The 18,648-nt window shown below is 38.5% G+C and overlaps 1 protein-coding gene across 4 annotated transcripts; it reads right to left on the bottom strand.

The window, feature by feature from the left end:
• Positions 1-2,404: 2,404 nt before the first annotated feature.
• On the bottom strand, positions 2,405-18,648 carry LOC311442081 (histone H4 transcription factor-like). Of its 4 annotated transcripts, XM_084530847.1 has the most exons (10): positions 18,407-18,648; positions 17,663-17,816; positions 16,332-16,555; positions 12,354-12,465; positions 8,923-9,075; positions 8,408-8,485; positions 5,623-5,743; positions 4,439-4,577; positions 3,505-3,620; positions 2,405-2,869 (listed from the first exon to the last, which is right to left on the bottom strand). In XM_084530847.1, exons 2-10 carry the CDS (start codon positions 17,811-17,813, stop codon positions 2,470-2,472), a joined length of 1,494 nt encoding a protein of 497 aa, XP_084386973.1. In that variant the 5' UTR covers positions 17,814-17,816; positions 18,407-18,648; the 3' UTR covers positions 2,405-2,469. The 4 variants fall into 4 exon arrangements, with proteins under 4 accessions (XP_084386973.1, XP_084386974.1, XP_084386975.1 ...); XM_084530848.1 differs by lacking the exon at positions 8,408-8,485; XM_084530849.1 differs by lacking the exon at positions 8,923-9,075.

The following is an 18,648-nucleotide window of genomic DNA, read 5'->3' as shown; positions in this document are numbered from 1 at the left end:
TCTGAAAAGGTATCTTTGAAATCCATTGTCACAAACTACTATTGTCTAGTAAATACAACAGTGTTAACAAAGCCTCTGTATCCAAACTAGAGTACGAATGCAAATTCTAGACTAGATGACTGACAAGAAAATTGATTTAACTTTTTAGCTTTGTAAGGCCCTTGTGTGAATGCAAACACTGTGAATAATAATAAAGTGGAGCGGGTACCCAAGCCACAATAGCATAAGGCTCTAGTGTGTCATTAAGCAGCATAACTATGGAAAACGATTTGAAAATACAACTTTCAAAATAGGTTTCCATTAACAAATGATCATCCCATTGCACCTGCCCCCACAGTTTTGTCTTCAAAAATGAATTTGATGGGATCACACAAAGCTGCAGCAATGTAGAACTTGTAGGCCATGTTCTTGCCTTTCAAGCTCATAACCAAATCTGTAACACCATGTTTAAATCTGTCGTGTGAAGCCCTGGTCCTGAATGAGCCTTGTGTTAATTCACCCTGGTACCTGCAGCACAGCTGGCACTAAAGGCAGCAAACTCCAAAATCAGGCAGGCATGGGCATCTGCCCAAAGGAGAAAATTGTTGGATAATGGATTGGAGGCTTCTGGTGAACTATTATAAAAGATCTGGAAAAGGCTCCACGGTATTTTGGTTGACTAATACTTTCCATTATAAAGGACTCTTTCTTTGGGAAGCATTAACACCTCTGTTGTCTGTTGCAGGCCTTTGATATTTAGCAGGGGAAGTCCCAGAGGCTATAGTGGTGCCTATTCATTGCCCAGAGAAACGTGAGTCAGTTTTACCTGTATTGTAAAGTATTAAAAATGTCGGGTCTCTGATTCATGCACAAAGGCAGATTAAAATCAGGCTACCACCCACAGCTGTCTGGCCTGCCCCCTCTGCACAGATGGATCAACTGCTCTTGAAACATCAGCTGAATTGCCACAATTTACAGCCAGGCATAATTTAATAATGCTAAAATCTGGGCACAAAGATCTCAGCTGCCTGCAAAGCAGAAACTTTCAAGGCAGTAACGACATGGATGGCTATGGGAGATTTCCACTGCTGATGTTTTTGATCTGTGTTTATGACAGGGGCCTTTTGTTTCTTTTTCTTTTCTCTCTAGAAAACTGCAGTTTTCCACAGAAGATGCAGAGTGTAAATCCTTCGAAATACAAGTGCCCAGAATCCTTGGCTGCCTTGAAGTTGCACGGTCAGCTCATTCTCATTTCAATTTCAGACAGCCTGTCTTTGTCCAAACCGTTCCCAGTCTGTCTGATACTCATTCCCTTCTTGCTGGCTGGGGGCTCACCCACGTGCAGGTTGGATTGTTTGTCCTGGGGCCTTAGCATCAGTTCGCCTAGGTAAGGAAATGATCATTTGGTAAGGGACAGTGATTGTAGTGTCCACCTTGTTGTGGACATCCACCACCGCCTTGAGAGTTCCTGCTTTGCAGACAGCACAGCAATGTGTTCCCATGGATTACCTCTGGGTTCTCCAGGGACAGCGCTAATACACTGAAAATCAGTCTCATAGCTGCCTGACCACCACCTTCTCAGCTGTACAGGGCTCATTCAGTTCTTGTTTTAAAAATGTTTTCAACATCGGATTTCATTTTTACTGTGAGGAAAGATAGCTATCTTTTTGTCTGTGCCCTTAATACAAGAATCAGATTAATAATGTTTTAGCAAGCACTTTTCCTAGTGGGTCAGAATAACCATGGCTATGTGGAAATATTTATGGAAACGAAGAAGGCATTTTTAGCTACGCTGCCAATATCATTTGCTTTCTTGTCATTGTACCTGCAGCACCCAACAAATAGCTATAAAATTTCAATTACAGCAAACTCTACATAAATCCTAAATTCATCTTTAACTGTTTTATTTATACATAGCCATTGTTTTCATTTTAATGCATTCGTTTAACAGTGAATTGTAGCTTAAAAGTCCATTATAAAATTGTCTCTGTAATAACTCTTGAAATAATTTTAAAGTCTATAAAGCTAAGAAATGTAACTTATATACGTATATATCACACAAGCTGTTATCTGATTTCTAATAAATAGCGTAGTGGAGTAATAAATAATGGGATGTATTCCCTACCATTTCAAACTTTGTCTTGTGTATTGTGTCAATGCTTTCCCCCAAGGGCTATATTTGTTTTATAAATAAATAAATACACACACACATATATATGCTATATGAATATGTGAAACTTAAAACTTTCTTCTCCAAAGGGTTATTAATGAACATATTTTATGTGCATAATATTGTGTGTCTTGCATATATAAACTCTAAGCACATTAGAATAATTTAACATGAAAGCAGAGAAAAGACAGTATTATACACAAGATTTTGACAAGGATAGAAGTGCAAACTTCTTAATATTTTTTGCTTAAAAAAAAAAAAAAAACACCTCTTCTGAAGAGTATACTTTTCACAGATAAATCCACAAAAACACCATATTACTAGAAAGCCATCTGAATTCCCAAGCCCAGGTCAATTTCTATTAGTTTTTCCTTCACATTCACTGGTGTGGCTTCATCAACTCTAGAGGAAGTAGAAGAGCTTTCAAATGTCTGTACTGCGGTCTGAAGTTCCGAATACACCGGCTCCAGTATAGAAGACTCTGCTTCTACCAGAACATTTTCTCCAGTAGCTTGTGACCACGGCTGAAGTTGCGCGAAAAGTATTTCTGTTGTTGAAGTCTCTCTTTCACAAGAGTCCCCTCCTTCTCTTCCCAAACTATTTTGACTTACTGGTGACTTATTTATTATCATCTTGTTATTAAGAGTCTGACCTAAGCTTGTGACAGCATTAAATACTGCTAAATTCAAACTCATGTGACCCTCATCATCTTCTTTATACCTAAGGGAATAGCATTGAAAATGCAAGTTACAAACACAGTATTTACAGCAGAAAATGCCACCTAATATGATTGCCAAAATTGAAAATGTCTGCAAGTAGAAGATGAATCAGATTGCTATTTATTATGTTGTACTCAAACAAAAAACACTGTATGAAGAGACAAGTGCAATAGGGTTCCAATAAGTATTTTTCATCAAATACACATCACTTAATATAAAATAAGAAATACCTATTCACAATTATATTTTATGTGTCCCAAAATGGAGAGTGTGACTTCTTTGTACTACAGAAGCTGGTGATATATTTATGCACAGCTTACTTCCTTGGTGGATACAACTTACATGGTCAAAAACAAAATTCTTTCAACAATCTAGGTTACAAAAACCTCCTAGTGGTAAAGGCTATAAAAAAAAAAAAAAAAAAACCATTTTGACCATCTTTACACTAGGTTTTCCACCATGATAGCAAAATCTAAGATATAAATTGTTTCACAATATTTCACAGAATAGTTAAAGCTGGACCAAACATAAGACAACATTTAATTAAATATGTGGATCTCTTATACAAAACCTTAAAAAAGAAGAAAAAAAAAAAAGTTACTTTATAATCTGAACAAGAATCAACTGGTGACATACCTGAAACGAGAATGACTGCTGAGATTGTGTGCTTTTCGAAGATGTAGGGTCAATGAATAACTCCAGCAGAAACATTTCTGACAGATGTGGCATTTGTATTTCAGAATACCATTGCTCTTGGAAAGAAGTAGCGTTAGAGTAATTTAAGACTTGCACATCTACATGAGGACAATTAATCCTTTGTTGAAAAGGGGGAAAGTACACTATCTAGCTAAAAACCTTTTAGGGAGTTAACTTCAAAAAGGTTTAAAATGTGTGAGTTTTAGGCAAACTTGTCTGCTTAAGGAACCTTATTGAACATGTAAATTGTCTTTAATGCCTTCAGTACTGCACAAATCTTCAGTAGCAGTGAGACAATATAGTTCCTCTAAAACCTTTACAGTTTACATTATAGCAGTGGTCATAACTCAGAAAGTTGAAGAAACAGGCAAAATACGTGCATGAACTATTGCAGCCAAAACTATATTTTAATGTTGTGATGAAAGACTCACATGATCAGAGGTGATGTAAGCATTACATGCTTTATAGTTTCTCTATTTCCAGGTTACATATTAGCTCTAAGGGCGGAGTATCAACATGAGAAGAAAGGTGACATTGGATTTTAATCCCTGAAATATTTTGCATTTCAGATTAGGATTGGCATGTTGTTTTAAAGAAGAGGAAAAAAAAAAACATAAGTGGGGGGTTGGCTGGAATTCAAGACTGTGAGTATGCAACTGCATGTACTTAAAGTAAGCAATTGAAATCTATAGGGAAGGATGAATCAGGTATTTTTATAATACTTACAAGAGTCCTAGAAATATGCGCAAATAGATACTTGATTTGATGGAAAAATGAAATATTTCCTTCATTCATATGAAACTAAACACATGTAGATTTGAAACTTAGTATCACTTATAGCAATATATTCTACTCTGCTATTTAATATACTCACCACATGTGCTCTCTTGTAATGCTGTTTCAAAGTTTGTAAAGTCCGTGAAGTAAAACCACATCCTTCAACATCACAGCTGTAGGCATCTGAATCATTGTGTGTTTCAACATGTTTATGCAGATCGTATGCGTTCTTAAAACTGAAAACAAGGTAAAACAAATAACAGATATAATAGTACAGAGGAGTAGTCTTGTGGTTAATGTTTAGGACTGGGAGGTAGTAATTTTTGGCTCTGACAATGACAAGTGAAAGCGGAATATGTGTAAATCACTTCTCTTCTCTACCTCAGTTTTTCCACCTGTGAAAAGGGGATAATGCAGACACCTCTTTGATGTGCTTTGTATTTCATTTTCCATTCCTTCTTTCTTCCCACACATCCATGGCATGCCCAAATCTAGGTGATTTTTCCACAACTATGTTGCAAGGCATCAGCCTCTCTTTCGGTTCACACTGAGAAAATTCTTGTCCATTACGGATCAGTCATTTCATTATTTCTGGTGTAGAAATTCAGATTGTTTCCTTGTGTCCACCCACAGTATGAACACAAGAGTACTTAAATACTTGTTTACTTTACCCTACTTTCAGCATAAAAAGGCTAGACCTCTCATCTTCCCTGGCAAAAGTTACACATAATTTGCCAGCCTAGTGCTTACATACACAACTTGGTCTATCACATCACAGTGGTATATTTTTACATTTTTTTTTTAAGAAATATTATTATTTTATTGTTGTTTGGCATCATATGATGAAAGCAGAAAAGAAACCACCACAGAAAAATCAGACAGCAAAAGGTATAGTGAACCTGTGGCTGAAAAGTCACTCAGAAGATTATGACTCTCCCAGGAAATGTCCAGCGGCCATTCAGAATGGCAAAACCCACCGCTTAAGGCACTACTGCCACACATCTCCACTTGCCATTATCATGGACCATTTTATAGTCCACACAGTCTTGCCAAGAAAAGTCCCCTTTAAAACATCAATCCTTCTTTACCAGAAGTTCATGAACTACAACATTTTAACAGATGAAGGCAGATGAACAGCAGATAAATCTATTACATTTCTTCCTTGACCAGTTGACTGTTTTAATGGTTGAAAAGTTTTCTTATCTCTGTTAACTCCTATGTAAAAACTAACTCAGTTCTACAGTTCTGCTCACAGAGCTACAAGCCTTAAAATTTTCTGACCTGCTGTCACAGAGGTGACAACGGAAAGGACGTTCATCACAGTGTCGGTATCTGGTGTGTGCTTTCAGTGAGGAGACGCTTGTGCATACTGCATCACAAAGCGGGCACGTAACACGGTTAACTGTAGAAAGAAAGATACTTTCAGTCCTGTATGACAGGAGGACATTCAGTCCACTATGGCACATGACAAGAAAATGTATTACAAGCTCACATTAGAATCAACAGATTACAATAATTCAGAAACAAAATATACAGAGAAAAAAAGGAGATAAAAATGGAACACAGGTAGAAGAGAAGGAGTAGTCAAATACCAGTAATCTTTTATATGTATATATAACATTACAATGTTTCGAGTTACTTTCAAAAAAGGTAAGGGAAAAAGATGTAGAGGATCATGTTTCACTCTCCAGGCTCTAACAAAAGGATGATTATCTTCTTGCCTGTAGCACTTTGGGAGGCTTCCTAAAAGGTGCACGTTGTCTGGAGGCCTTCTGACAGACAAGCACTGGCAAATCTACCTTTAATGTTTAAGGTATTACCACTCTTTAAAAAGGTGGCAGAAGGAATATGTGTCTGCCCTCCGCCTCCCCGTTTCACATTCGGATGCGTTTGCTTAAGGCATAATAATGGTAGGTGCTTGCTGAGCTGCCAGACTTTGAACTGCAGTGGCTGAGGCACAGGTTTGCTCTGCTGACTCTGGAACAGGGGAGAACCTCTGGCACGTTGGCAGGCAGGACGGCAGCATCTTAAGCTGAACAAATGCTTGCTTTGCTGCGTGTGAATCAGCAACCTGATGAATGTGGTAGGAAGAATCTTAACAAAGAAGTATGGGATTTCAACAAAACCTGTTATATTTAGGACCTTGAAATAATGCCTTATTTTATAATCAGACCGGTGCTCTGCAGATGGCCAGTGAAAATCATGCAGTTGAAGTGTTCATGTTTTCTCAAAAAAAAGGAAGTGTAATGTGTTCTAACTGCTCTGGAATCCCTGCATAAACACTTTTCCTCAAAGTTTGTCTTGAGGTAGGATAATTTCTTTTTCTCCCTAAAATAAATAGCTTCAAGTGCAAAATTAATCTGGAGTAACAACCTGTAGAACTGCACCAGTGAAGTCTCTTGAAATGGTAGTATCCAACAGTTTACTTCGTCTTCTGGCACATAAATGTATCCATGTGGGGAGCAATTTCAAAATACCCACAGACTTTGCATTCACATCACAACTTATCTCTGGCTAATTTCTTATAGATGGGCATAATTTTCACTATTTATCTATACCAAAAGCTATTAAGAAATATGCTGGAGTAAGAATCTTAAAATGTCATGTCTGCACTGGCAGTCTGCACTAGCAGACATGTATGCTGCCAGAATTTTTAAAGAAAGCTGAATCATGAACCGAGAAAGTAACTGGCTCTAATGTCTGAAGAGATTTATGTTGTGCCTAAACAATTGGACCCAGGATTGCTTCACAGCTTCTTCAGCCAAGTTCACGTTGCAGCTGGTTCACAGTGGTTTACTGGGACATGACACAGGATCACATCATCCTTGTTCCTAGGTCCAGCCACCCTGTGATTTTCCCTGGCTGTGCAAGCAGGGCACAAGATGAATTATCAGGGGACAAGGCCAGCCAGGCCCCTTGTACAGTTCACAAAGGTTTAGATGCAGCCAGAGGGGCCAGAAACAAACAGCCCTGTTAACCACACGTCTTATTTTAGATATCAAGTCTATTTTAATGTGTATTATGCTTTAATTAAACAAAGAAAAGCAACCTCAACATATTTAAACTGCTTCATTAGCTAATACAAATAAATAAATTTGTATCTATTTCCATTTTCTGTCCAAAATCACCTTGACACAAAGGAATATAACTAGTCTAGTAAACAAAAATCTCTCTACTTTCTGACATAAAATATTAAAATTAAGATATTTTAGGTAGATGCACGTCAAGTGTAAATATATTTAAATATGAACATGGTTAATCTTGGTAGCTCACAGTAAGCACCAAATCAAATGCATACTGTTAAGCATCAATGCATTGATTTGCAGAGAGTGAAAAATCATGTTTTCTTTACAAATGCAACTAGAATGTAGAATCTACCATGACTGAGCAAGTCTGCACATTGCTACTCATATGTTTATACAACCTAAATAACTGGTACCCAGGTCTGGCTACATGGTTCAAATATTCCTGTTCCCAAAGCAAAGACCCACCCGCTTCTCGGCTTCTGTATTTCCTGTATGTCCAAGAGCAATATCACATGTTTCCTTGTGCTTGGATGCTGTAGGATTCTTTCCCAGCAAGTCATAGCTGTTGTAGTATAACTTGTGGGAATAATTTGGGGACCTGAGGGAGATTGTGGTTAGGTCAATGAAGGACTATGCCATTTGAGTGAAGTTGATTATGTACTGCGAAGTGAGCAGAGCTGCAGCTCAAGCTAAAACAATACTTTGGCTTTAACCATTTGCCCAGTCATGAAAGCAAGTAAACAGGGATGCAAGTGAAGAAAAAGCATCTGCACAGGAAGCTACTGCAATATAGAAAAGCCCACACTGAACATCCGCCTTAAACTTTTTCATCAGAAGGCATGAAGAAGGGAGTTCCCTTGCTTTAGTGGGACTGGCAATGAAATTCTTGCTTTCCAGAATTTGTAACCCAGTTGTCCTAGTTTTGTCCCTTAATCTTCTTAGCTGATACAACAATACCTCAGTAACTCTGTAGTTAATCAAAAGCTCTATAAGATGACCTGGAGAAAAGCATGTTTTAATCTTAAAAAGCTCTGACTTACCATGTACCCTCATGTGATCTCGTAGCAGCCTTTCATTGGCAAAATGTTTGTGACAGTTCTGGCAAACAAATATTTGTTCTGAATTTAAATAGAAATTATTTAGTGGCAATACAAATCACTTATGAAAGATATATTAATTAATAATCTATAGCTGCCAGTTTTGTGAATAAGCTAATACAACATTGGGACAGTTTCAGTATTATTTTTCATTACCAATACTCTTCAGAAAAAAGCAGAGTTTAGGCTTAATGAGGAGGATTCTTTATCAGTAACTTAATTCCATCCTCAGTCAGATAACAGCGTTCAAAACACTAACAGTTTGAAATTTGAGTCAATTCTTCTGTCAATAACCTAGAATGCTTTTACTTTCCATCACCAACATACTCATGCTTTCATGAGATTGACTTATAAGAAGAACAGAATTATTTATGAGACTACATCTGTACATTTATTATAAAACACCTTAAATGAAAATCTCTTTAAAACATACACAAAATAAAAGCATATCCACTTACTATCTTCTGAAACTTGTCTCTTTACATGATCAAAAAACTTAGTGTTATTGGAGAACATTCCTCCACAAGTAGGACACGCTACAACTCTTTCTTGCGTGTGGGTTCTTAAATGATCCCATAGCTTGTGCTTGCCTTTAAATACTCCTAAGCACTCTAGCACAAATAGACAAAACAAACAAACAAAAAAAAAAAACAAAACAGCTGCAGGTGAGTGCTACAGTATTTCTTGAAAAGAAACAGTAAGACACATGTCTTACCATTGTATTTTTAGAAACCCAAAGTAAAGCCTCTTCTGGGAGAAACAACAACCACCACCACCAGACTGTTGCAAACCTCATGTGACATTTAGCCCCGCAAATATCTGTGACAAAGTCATATTATTTGTCAGTAATCAGAATTCTTTGAGACAATTCTTTGTTGTCCACACGTCCTCCTTAAGAAAATCCTAGTTTTGAATTTGCAGCATGCATGCTCCTATACTTTCAACCATCAGGCATCAAAGTTTTTGACTCTACCTGTATGTTCATGAAGTAGAACAGAGATAAAATTCATTACTATCTCTGTTGCTATCACAGAACCCCAGCAAAATGCATGTTCTCTGTTCCCTTGAGAAACAAGAGAATAAGACGGGGTAGAGAACACACGTCAAAGAACTCCGCTTACTGACCTCTTTTTTTTTTTTTTTTTTTTTTATCTCCACATTTTCTATCTTTACATACACGTTCGCGTAGTGGTTAACCACAAGCAGTCAGCTATCCACCAAGCAATCTTTGCATATAAATAGCAGTGTCAGACCTCTTGAGCTCAGGAACAGACTGGTACTGTGGACACAGAGCAAGAACAACACAACTAGAAAGTTCTGGTTATTGACATGTGACACATAAGGGTCTAGTAGGTTAATGTGTTGGTGTAAATGAAGCTCAAGAAGAGCTCTCGGTAGAAAACTTCAGATAGTTGTGAAAGAATACCCTGCCGTATCACATAAGGAGAAGCTGCCACAAGACTCATCTACCTACTAAAGATAACAGCTATGCAGAAAAGTGCATTTTTAGAAAGGTGAAGTAACAGCCTGGACCCAATTAGAGACTCTTAAGAGTCAAGAAGACTAAATTCAAATTCAAGAACAAGAGGTAGGAAAAGGTAAAAGATTCTTTGTGGATGATGCATGAAAATGGTCATCAAGTGAATCAAACTCAATGATAGGTTGGGTACCTTTAGGTCTCAGAAATTAATATGTAAAATTAATTTAACAGAAATGATTCACCTAGCTCATTTAATCAAGTAGGTGCATCATGAGTTCCAAGTTCCATTTTTACTACTCATGGGGACTTTGCCTCTAATAGAGCAACAATGCCATAGTCTTGATAACAACCCACATCCAAACCAGGCAGTAGAATAGAGACAACTTCCTGGAAAGGACCTCTGAGCTTCAGATTACCATACTTAGCAAAGGGCAAAGCCCTAGACCCTTCATTAAAAGACAAAGGAAACCTAAAACCTCACCTTGCCTACAACGAGGAAATAGGATCATCAGTGTCTCCTTCATCTTTACTGAGTACAGAATACTTCTGGTCAGGTCTGCTCTAATATGGTGATGCTGCATATCCTTCGATGACAATTCCACAAAAAACAGCTAAGTTGAGAGAGAGAGCAGCAAGAAACCTCCACTCATGCACACTAAGTTTTCTGTCTTGGGACCTGCATGTACGTGCACTGTAGGGATGCTGTGCGGGGCCTTGCACCTCACTGGCCCTGCCTTGGACTTGCTGAATGAGCTTCCTGGCTTGGCCGTGTTCCATGCCAACTGGAGATGAGACCTCACTTGCCTGTGTGTGTTTCTTAAGTTTGGGGTTTGGAATGAAAAGTTGTCTTTCACTTCCTGGACATGATGATTCTGCATGCTGCTTTCAAAAGTTAATCACCACCCTGAATGTCCAGATCACAGACTAATATAGACCCCACAACACCCAGGATATATGTATATATTTTTCTGAGGCAGGATCTCGGTCTCAGAAGAGGTCTTTTCAGTTCCTGAGTAACAGAGAACTTCCATGAGTTCAAGAGGCAACTGCTACAGTACTTTAATATCCTCCTTTAAAATGACTTTCCTAACTTCCTACTTGCACCTCTCTTGTTACAACTGAAGCTCATTACTTCACATCATTTCTTCCACAAACACGGAGAACAGATTTCACTGTTCCTAGCAGCAGGGCATTTCTTCAACATATTTGAAGATGTTGTATTCCTTTTCTTTCACACTTCCCTTTACCCATTCTGTTATTCACGCCATAGATTCCGACGAATCCTTTCAGCTGTTCTAATAAGATGATATTTTTTTGAAAGCTATGATCACACAGATATGTGATTTTATTTTCCTCTAAGAACTACAGATTTTACACTATCAGGAAACTGGAGTAAGTTCCCCAGCCAAAAAAAAAAAAATGTGCATCTGTTCTCATGATGGAAAGGGATGATGTTGCCTTGCATCCACGGACTGGATTTGGCCATCACCACAGTGAATACCTAATCCAAAAAGTAACTTTAATAAATTGAAAAGACTTGTATGTGGGGGGTTAGATATAAAGAGGATATAGGTTAGATATAAAGAGGATTCCAGTCAAACCAGTACTTTGTTGATACATGTTAAATTGCCAGGTTTAAAGCAAACAGAATGAATCTGCTCCAGGACCAGGGTCCAACAAATAGTCTCTTTATTCTTGAGCAGAAAGCCTTCTCTTCTTGGGAGGCTCTGCTCATACACTTTGTAGGTCTGAAGCTGAATGGCATGTACATCAGATGGCAGTCCATACTTTTGTTCTTACTCAAACAATAAAGGCATCTGCTATGAAAGAGTGTCAATGGAATGTGGCTTCTACAACAGAGCCAAGGGCAGAACATCTGCTTTGAAGCCATGACGATAATTTTAACACGAGAGGTAGCTAGCAACACAGACAATGCATTAGAAATGCTCTTTCTCACCACAGAGTGAGTTGAGAAAAACTATAATGACAATAGGTGTGCTTCCCTTGATTTGAAGAGACAGGTGAGAGTAAGCAGAGAGTAAGCTCATCAAAGGTTATCGTGAGGGAAACATTCCTGGTCCTGAGTGGTAGAATATAATTGAAAAGTCTCTTTGAATGGTATACAAACTGACATTCACAGACTGAATTATGAAGAAACCCAGCCCTGGTCAGTACTGACATTTCTCAGCTTACTCTAAGTGGGAGCTGAATGCATTTGGTCCCCTGGATGACATGAACTATTCTATTTAAATCATGGATGCTATAAAATAAAAGTGTTCTGCAACTATTTTAGGTAAAAGAAAATCTGAAGGTTTTATAATGTCCTATGCAATACGTAACACTCAGTTAATTTTATAAGAAACACTGCAGAGAAACTATTTTTTGCAATTAAATTTTTATATGAACTACCTTTCCAGTGACAATAAACAGCTTTCTTCTGATCTGTAACAGTTTTTTCCTCAGTAGCATAAGCATGATGAGCAACATGTTGATAGAACCACTCTGGATTATTGAAAGCAACCTAACAACAAAAAAGAAGCATGGAGAAGTTAAGACAGTTTTGGCAGGAAATCAGTTGACAGGACCATAGAATTAAGTGCTTTTAGAAACCAGACATCAGTAAATATTGCAGTAACATTTAATTAACTCACGCCAACAGAAAGAAAATTACATCGTTATAAAAATGTAGAACATTCGGCAGTATCCACCACAAAACCTGAATTTGGACCTACCATCACGTAGTTGAAGCCTGTCTAGCTTAATTGAGGGAATGCTACCCATTCTTCACTTCTACCTGCTCACGGGAAGGCTATGAAGGAAATAGGAAAGCTGCACGATGATTAGACTGAATTAGGTGTTATAGATAGAGCGCTCCACCAGTCGGTGTGTGCGACAAGGGGCAACTCGACTTTAATTAGCCTCTTCCTCAGTCCACAAAAATCCACACCCGCAGTGAGAGCACACTGCATGCTGCACCTTCTTAAAGTCACAAAGGGCATCATCCAGCTGCAGACTGTCCTCAGTGGCAGCTTAAAGTATCCCTCTCTCATTTCCCAATAACGTAACCCCTTAACCTCCCCGTTGCACTAGCCCCGTTTTGTGAGGCTACACATTGAATTGGGACAAGGCATTAAACAGATCTGGCATTAAACAGAATCTGATTGATCTGAATTGATCTGGCTTTAAATGCTAGGGAGAGGAAATGGGGGGGAAAAAACCCTCCTTATGCTGGTATTGCCACTGCAGATAATGTGCAGTTGATTCAGATTGAAAGAGATTTATCTTTTTAGGAAAAATATGTAAATGAAAAACTATTCACTTAGTATTATATTTTTAATGATCCTAATCTTTGGAGAGTGGATTAAGCTAAGCTGTTAAAAGGCATTATTTGCGCAGAACAGAGCATTCGCATGAGGAGTTAATGCAGGAGAACTGCTGCATTTTTAATTCATACTCCAATGTATTTCACAATAGCTCCTCGGGGAAGACAAGCCCTTATTTCCTCTGAAGGGCTTGAAACATGATCTGAGAAATCCAAGGTCCTGTGTATATGAAAACATGCAGGCATATTAAGGTGAATCAACTAAAGGGATTAAGCTCGACAGCAATGGAAAGCCTCTTCACTTCCTCATCACAGTGACCATAGAGGGGTTAAACCCGCTGTTATTTATTGGCACCATCTCTGTGAGTCTTTCCCCGGAACTTTCTTGAGCATTTCTTTATTTGTACATAGAGGAGGAGAGAAGTTTTGGGGGCTGTTGCCGCAATTAGGAGCTTTACCTTTGGGGAACCAGAATCTGACACGGTAGGAGGCACCGCAACAGTTGGGGGAAGCTGTATAGCCGATTTTCAAAGAGAATTATATTCATAACTGTGGGAACATATTTGCAGGAGGGTGGGAAATGTAAGCAGCTTTCCCTGCCCTCACAGTTCTCCTTCGCAGTGCGCCCTACCCCACCTCCTGGGTCTAGTCTAGCCTGCCTACTAAGTTGGGAAACATTCTTTTAATTAATAAAATTCACAACATAGTTTGAACTTGAAAAAACATGTATAAAAAGATTTAGCAAAATGCTATGGACTAAAGGAGTCCATCAGCCACAAGCGCCCGCTTACAGAAATGAAAAACAGAACATGAAATTGATGAACACGAAGATTTTTCTTTTTTTTAAGTGTGCTTTTCAAGGACTGTGTTTACTGACAGATGCAGTAAAATCAAACTTTAGAGGGCTTGGAAGTTTTTCTTAACTTCATTTTTTAAAGTACATGGACCAATTGTTGCATTGTGCAAATAAAGGCTGATTAGTATGTATTAAAAAGTATTGATACCTTAAAATAACTACTGTTAGAAATATGACTCCTACAAGCTAGGAGGCACAATGGAAATAACATTTGTTTGTAATAGTTTGTAATCAAACTATGCAAACCATCCCAAAGTTATCATAAATAATGCTCTGTATTATATGCTCAGGCACACAGCTTTAAAAAGAAGAGACGGGGGGTATTTCCATGCTTAATCCAACAGTGAATAAAAGCTTACTTACAGAGGGAGAATTTCTCACAGATTGACTGACAACAGAATTACCTCTCCCTATAAACTTTGCTCGCAGATTTTGTCATTCCTTATATAAAGGAAAAAAAAAAAAATCAAAGAGAGATATCAAAGCATTTTTTGGGTGTAGGTATTCTAAACTCAAAGCCAAAAGAGCCAAATGGATATTTCTGGGCATTCTGTCCAACAATAACATACGCCTGACCAGACACTCACCCTTTACATATGCTCTGGCATAAACCATCTGTAAATTGAAACATTAAGAGGAAACTAGAAATAACCTTATACTTAGTAAGGAGAAGGTTAGCAAAACAAAGCATGGACTATAACTACCACCAGGAAACAAAAACATTTTCATTCCAACGTTACACTTACTCTAATTCAACAGTGTGGTGTACGTGAGGGATACAGCATGTATATAAAGCATCACCAGTCTGACAGTCTCTTGCACGGACATATTTTCATCCTCATTAGCTCTTGTTTGTAACATCAAACAGCGTAATTTATGTCATAAATTTAAATTTAACACAACTTTGATATGAAGAAGTCATAGATAAGGATTTAAGAATGATAACCCATGCGTCATTGGAGGGCCCTGGGAGACAGAAGGTAACAGGATGAAAGGCCTTTCAAAAACAGAGTTTTTGTTTTGATTTGTAGTTTGATGTTACTAAGCCTACATCAGATTTACCCATATAAGGTTTACAAAACTGTCTAGTTTTACATTTTTTTTTTTTTCCCATGGCACAACTCATTTCAGGTGTATCTTGTTCTCCAGTATCACTTTGGTTTCAATTATATCATTTAAGTCAAATTAAATCAAAAACTCATACAACGTGGCAAAAAGTAGTGTAGATTGGATAGATACACAGCGGCAATTTATCTCACCTCAGAGACAGAAGTAGTGTAGATGAGCTGTCTAAAAACTAATTTGTGCAACAGCTACACAGAAGGGGGCGGTATGAAAAGCTCTTCTGCAAGGCATCACATCTACAGATGCAAAGGTAATGCTCACTGGCCAGGAATAACAGCTGAGCTTCTGAGTCCAACAGGGACAGGGAAAAGTGCTTCCCTATAATATCACCCTATAATATCACATCAGTGTGAAACCACTTCTGATCAGGAGCAAACACCTCTAAGAAACAGAAGAGCACATGCAGCACTATGTTAACATTAACATTCTAAAAAAAAAAAAAAAAAAAAAAAAAAAATATAGCAGCTGTTAATCATCTTGGTTCATGTGATGCACAAATAGCACAGCTGGAACTGAATGGATAATCATTTTCTTTAGTACAGGATACCACAAAGTGGTCAAGATACAGCCCATTTTTAGGTCAAACCAATCCTGGCCACATTTGAATGTGAGACTTGTATGAAAAGCCTATTGCAAGCATTTGATTTCTGTTCCAGTCAAAAATTAAAAACAACAACAACAACCAAAAGCAAAAAACAACATTTCAAACTGACCAAGGAAACATCAGATATTCTGACACTTTTCTTTAGATAAATGATAAGCTCTCTGGACCTCTCTAGAAGCTACCAAATCGATTAATTTAACATTCAACTGGGTATATTACAGTTTTGCATGTATGCTCTTAAAGCACGAAAAATTTAGTCACCATAAAGAGAAAGAAAATTTGAAGTCATATATGCTATACAAGTATCTTGTTTACATTTTTGTGAGTGCTACCATAATACCCCCCAGATCTAATTTATGAGGGTAGTGGGAAGCCTTGTACAGAGGTAAGTTTGAGCAAAAAATCCTAGTAGTGAGTCAAATCCAAAGGTAAAGTTAGGAAATCAGAAAAGTCAGTAATATCTCAACATACACAACTTACATTACAGTTCTCCCAATTGCAGACAAACTCCTCCGAGGTCTGTGGTAACTGATGCCAGCTACGGCTGGTCAGCAAACATGCTGGCAAGTCGCGGTGCAATGCCCGTAACCGAGAGCCCACGAATTTCAGTTTGGTGTGGTAACTGTGAAAATTGACGTGTGTTATCAGCTCTCTGGGATCTTTTGCCCCAAATTCACAGTTTCTCCACCAACACCGGTAATGCTCTAAACACAAGAAAGAAGTAACAACATTTTACACAACTCTGCATGAAACCTGCAGGCGTTGCTGCAACAGCGAGAACACCAACAGCACTTACATTTGCAATAACCCCACCATCTGTAAGTAGCCTTATCAGGGATGCTGGTAATTGCTATCTGCTGATAATGTGGTAGGGAAAACTTGCAAATCTCAGTGGCAAACAGATTTTCCACTATCTTAAAGCTGTAGCACTACTCGAGTGCTTTGTACCTTCAAACACAACTTTTTACAGAAAGGCGCTTAACAGATTCAACAGGAAAATTTTGTAAAAATTTGTATTTTTCTTAGGTATATACTATGGTACTCTCTGGTTTAGGTCACACAGACATTGTTAATGTTGGTTCAATTCTACTTTTTTCACCTTTAATTAAAACTCATTCACCTTTAATTAAAATGTCTACACCTGTAATTATACTTGATTACAGTGTTAAGAATAAAGAGCAGGATACACGAGAGCCAAAATAGTTATATTAACAAGTCTAGTATATTATTGCTGTTACATCCACAGGGACTGCCTATAATTTTCTGCAGAATCAGATTTTTTGTTTTCCTTTTAAGTACACTTAGTACCATTAAAAAGATGTAAAATACAACACCGGTCATAAAACAGCACTGGTGTTTGTAACCAAACAAGGCAAACACCATATGAACAATAAAAGTTTCTGTTTTTCTATTAAGATTCATAAGACTGCTACTTCAAACCTGGAATTCAGAAGCACCAGGCCGGTTGCCTGAAAGGGAAGCACTCTGCCATTCAAAAGTAATTCTCTAAAATCTGTTTTAGACAATTCAACCTGCAGAGGACCTAACCTTAGAAAAACCCACAGCAGAAGTTCCCAGATCACCTCTCCAGTCTCTTTCCATTTTAATAACAGCTATCAATAGAAACAAAGATCCAAGACAATCAGATCTCAAATAAAAAGCAACTGTAAATCTTCATCTAAGGGCTTTGGGCAGCTAAGTCCTTGGGAAGCTATGAAGGTCTGTGTAAACTGAAGTCAGTATTACTTTCTAACCTAGAAAATAATCTTCAGTACTGCAACACGATTTGTGTGACATGAAACAAAAGTCACCTGCTGTTTCCAGGGTGTGCTGTAGATACTCTTTCAAGTGTCCTGCAACGTGATCACAAAACTCCTCCATGCGTTTTCCTACAAAGAGGCATTCTTCCCATTCACAAGGCAATATCATTTCAGAGTTCTTAAATTTGCTTCCAGGGGCCATCGCCTACAATTTTTAGCAGTACAGAGAAGTTTTAGTTACTGCATCACATTTTTGTAGATTTCCCTTGTAAAAACGGCAGTTAAGATTACAGGTTCCTGAATGACATAAATGTTATTTTTTTTTTTCTTTGATTACTGGACACTTTATTTTAGGAATCTGTGGCCACATTTCACAAACATTTACACCCTGCCAGAAGCCCCCCGTTGTGACATTTTCCTTACAGCCATACAGCTGGAGCCCTATGATCAGCGTCCCAAACATCCACTACCATAATTTAACTCCACAGAAGCACTGTAGAACATCTTCCAGACAAAAAACCCAGTCAAACTCTGGGAGGAGGATGGCAACAAGCAGGTGGGAGGAGGTTCGTATCATCCCTTATCAGCACATACAGATCTGGAAGACGGATGGCTTCCAATAGCCTAAAGCACCAGTATAAAAGCCTGCCTGTGCCTCCACTGCTGCTGCTACTGAGTCGACTGCTGAGAAGTCAGGTAGTAACGTAATGCTAGTTAAAAATATAGAGCGTGCCAGTGGAAAAACACGCAGGAGTCAGCGCGTCAACTCTGTGGTGTTAGGTAGACACTGTTAACCTGCAAGATTTCACCGTCGAGTACTTCAACAAAGTTACTCCAAACGTGGAAATGAGCATCACTGCCACAAAATTCTCACAGGGACGGTTCCTCTATCGGGCCAGGGCCGGTGCCCGCAGCACCCTGCCCGAAGGACCCGAGGCACAGCCCCGGCAGGGAGCCCTCGCTGCCCCCTCAGCCCCCGCCATAGGCGGCCAGGGCTCGCCTCACGCCCGCCCAACGGCCGCAACCGCCACCACCTT

This window comes from Aythya ferina, assembly GCF_964211825.1.
Source record: "Aythya ferina genome assembly, chromosome: 1".
NCBI classification, from domain to species: Eukaryota; Metazoa; Chordata; class Aves; order Anseriformes; family Anatidae; genus Aythya; species Aythya ferina.
Note: the sequence above shows the minus strand (reverse complement) of the source record. Positions and strands in the feature narration are given on the sequence as shown.